At 61.9% G+C, this 2323-nt stretch overlaps 1 protein-coding gene across 1 annotated transcript in view; it reads right to left on the bottom strand.

The window, feature by feature from the left end:
- LOC113940553 (otoferlin-like) overlaps positions 1–2305 on the bottom strand; it is a 10292-nt gene extending 7987 nt beyond the window's left edge. Inside the window, exons 1-2 of the mRNA XM_027631709.1 lie at positions 2101–2305; positions 604–746 (exon numbers count right to left, since the gene is read on the bottom strand). Coding sequence (XP_027487510.1) covers positions 604–746; positions 2101–2305 — 348 coding nt within the window. The remainder of the gene's footprint in view (positions 1–603; positions 747–2100) is intronic.
- Positions 2306–2323: the final 18 nt, after the last annotated feature.

Below are 2323 nucleotides of genomic sequence, written 5' to 3'. Positions count from 1 at the left end.
GGCAGGGCCTGCAGTGCTGAACCCTCTAAATATGGGGCAGGGCCTGCAGTGCTGAATCCCCTAAATACGAGGCAGGGCCTGCAGTGCTGGACCCTCTAAATATGGGGCAGGGCCTGCAGTGCTGGACTCACAAATATGGGGCAGGGCCTGCAGTGCTGAACCCCCCAGATGTGGGGCTGAACCCCCCAGATATGGGGCAGGGCCTGCAGTGCTGGACCCTCTAAATATGGGGCAGGGTCTACAGTGTTGGACCCTCTAAATATGGGGCAGGGTCTACAGTGCTGGACCCTCTAAATATGGGGCAGGGCCTGCAGTGCAGGACAAGGTTCTTCCCTGCCATGAGACCTTCCCCACCACCTGCAGAAGTGCCCCATGGGCTGGTGTGATCCCAAAGGTTCACGGGGGTCGGGAATCCGGGGCCTGAGGGACTTTGGGGCGCGGAACGGCCGCGCCTGGAGCAGCAGCAGGAGATTGCCTGGCGGGCTCAAGGGGTGACTGCCAGGAGGTGTTGATGCCAGAAGTGCCCCCAGCCCTCTGCCCCGGGGTGGTTTGCCAGGCTGGATTTTGCCCCCCCACCCCGTGCCCCTGGTTTGCCCCCAGGACCTGCTCGATGCCCGGCTTGTCGGGGTTGAGCAGCGGCCGCGTCTCCACGTGCTCGGGGACGAGGCGGCAGCCGGCGCGGGGAACGTCCTCCCAGTGCCGCAGGGCCGCCAGCGCCACCGGCTCGTCCGACGCCTTCTTCTGGCCTGGGGGGGCACGGCAGGGCCTACAGAGCCGGGCAGGGGGGCACCCCGTGCCCACAGCCCTGCTCCAGCTCCTCAGGGACACGGTCTGTCCTGCAGCCAGCACTTCCCAACTCTTCTCCCTCTCCCCTCTCCATCCCTCCATCTCTCCAGATCCCCCTCCAGCCTTTGTTTTCCCAGTCTGAACCAATTCCGTGTTCATTGACATGGTCTCCCCCCTCTCCCACTGCCTGGGGGTGCAGTTCCATGTTGAACAGCTTCCTGAGCCCTGGGAAGGCCAGGCTGGGCCTTGCTCCCAAGGGGTAGAACTCTCACTTTCCCTGGGGACAGTCTGTCCTTCAGCCAATGCTTCCTGACTCCTCTCCCTCTCTCCTCTCCATCCCTCCATCTCTCCAGATCCCCCTCCAGCCCATGTTTTCCCAGTCTGAACCAATTCCGTGTCCATTGACATGTTCTCCTCCTCTTCTTCACCCCCGACCCCCCTCCCTCTTTCTTTTGGGCACACGTTGGGTGTGTTGGGCACAACCCCCATCTCCCACTGCCTGGGGGTACAGTTCCATGTTGAACAGTTTCCTAACCCTGGGAAGGGCAGGCTGGGCCTTGCTCCAAGGGGGCAGACCTGCCCAGTGCTCTCCCTCTCCTTGGGGACAGTTTGTCCTTCAGCAAACACTTCCTGACTCCTCTCCTTCTCCCCTCTCCATCCCTCCATCTCTCCAGATCCCCCTCCAGCCTGTGTTTTCCCAGTCTGAACCAGTTCCATGTCCATTGACCATGTAGAGCCACCATATCTGTTGACCATCTCCTCCTCTTCTTCACCCCTGACCCGCCTCCCTCTTTCTTGGGCACACGTTGGGCATGTTGGGCACAATCCCCCTCTCCCACTGCCTGGGGGTGCAGTTCCATGTTGAACAGCTTCCTGAGCCCTGGGAAGGCCAGGATGGGCCTTGCTCCAAGGGAGCAGAACTCTCCCTCTCCTTGGGGACAGTCTGTCCTTCAGCCAACGCTTCCTGACTCCTCTCCATCCTTCCATCTCTTCAGATCCCCCTCCAGCCCATGTTTTCCCAGTCTGAACCAATTCCATGTCCACTGATGTGTTCTCCTCCTCTTCTTCGCCCCCGACCCGCCTCCCTCTCTCTTGGGGACACGCCAGCAGGTCCCTTTGGGGTGAGGGTTTGCAGGGTTGGGGTGATGGGGCTGCTCAGTCTGTCTCAGGGGGGTTGGACTGAATGACCTCCTAAGGTCCTTCCCAGCCCAACCCGTCCCGTGGTTCAAACTGTTCCGTGATCCCAATCCTGGAGGACGAGGGGACAGCCCTGGCCCCGCTCCCCTGCCCAGCCCTCACCCCACGGGCTCCTACCGTTCTCATCCTCGATCTCCGTGGGGCCGGTGAAGACCCTGTTGGCGACTTTGACTCTCCCTCCCGGCCCGAAGTGCGGCCCGTCCACTTTCCCCTCCTTGCACAGCTTGGCCAGGATCTGGGAGGGCTTCATGGGGTCCCTCCAGGCGTTGTAGCCGTGGCTGTGAACGGGAGGGCGAGACTTGGCTTTTCCAGGCCATTCCATCCCCCCTTCCCAGCCAAA

Source organism: Corapipo altera, unplaced genomic scaffold (genome assembly GCF_003945725.1).
Source record: "Corapipo altera isolate COAL_440 unplaced genomic scaffold, ASM394572v1 60172, whole genome shotgun sequence".
NCBI lineage: Eukaryota > Metazoa > Chordata > Aves > Passeriformes > Pipridae > Corapipo > Corapipo altera.
Note: the sequence above shows the minus strand (reverse complement) of the source record. Positions and strands in the feature narration are given on the sequence as shown.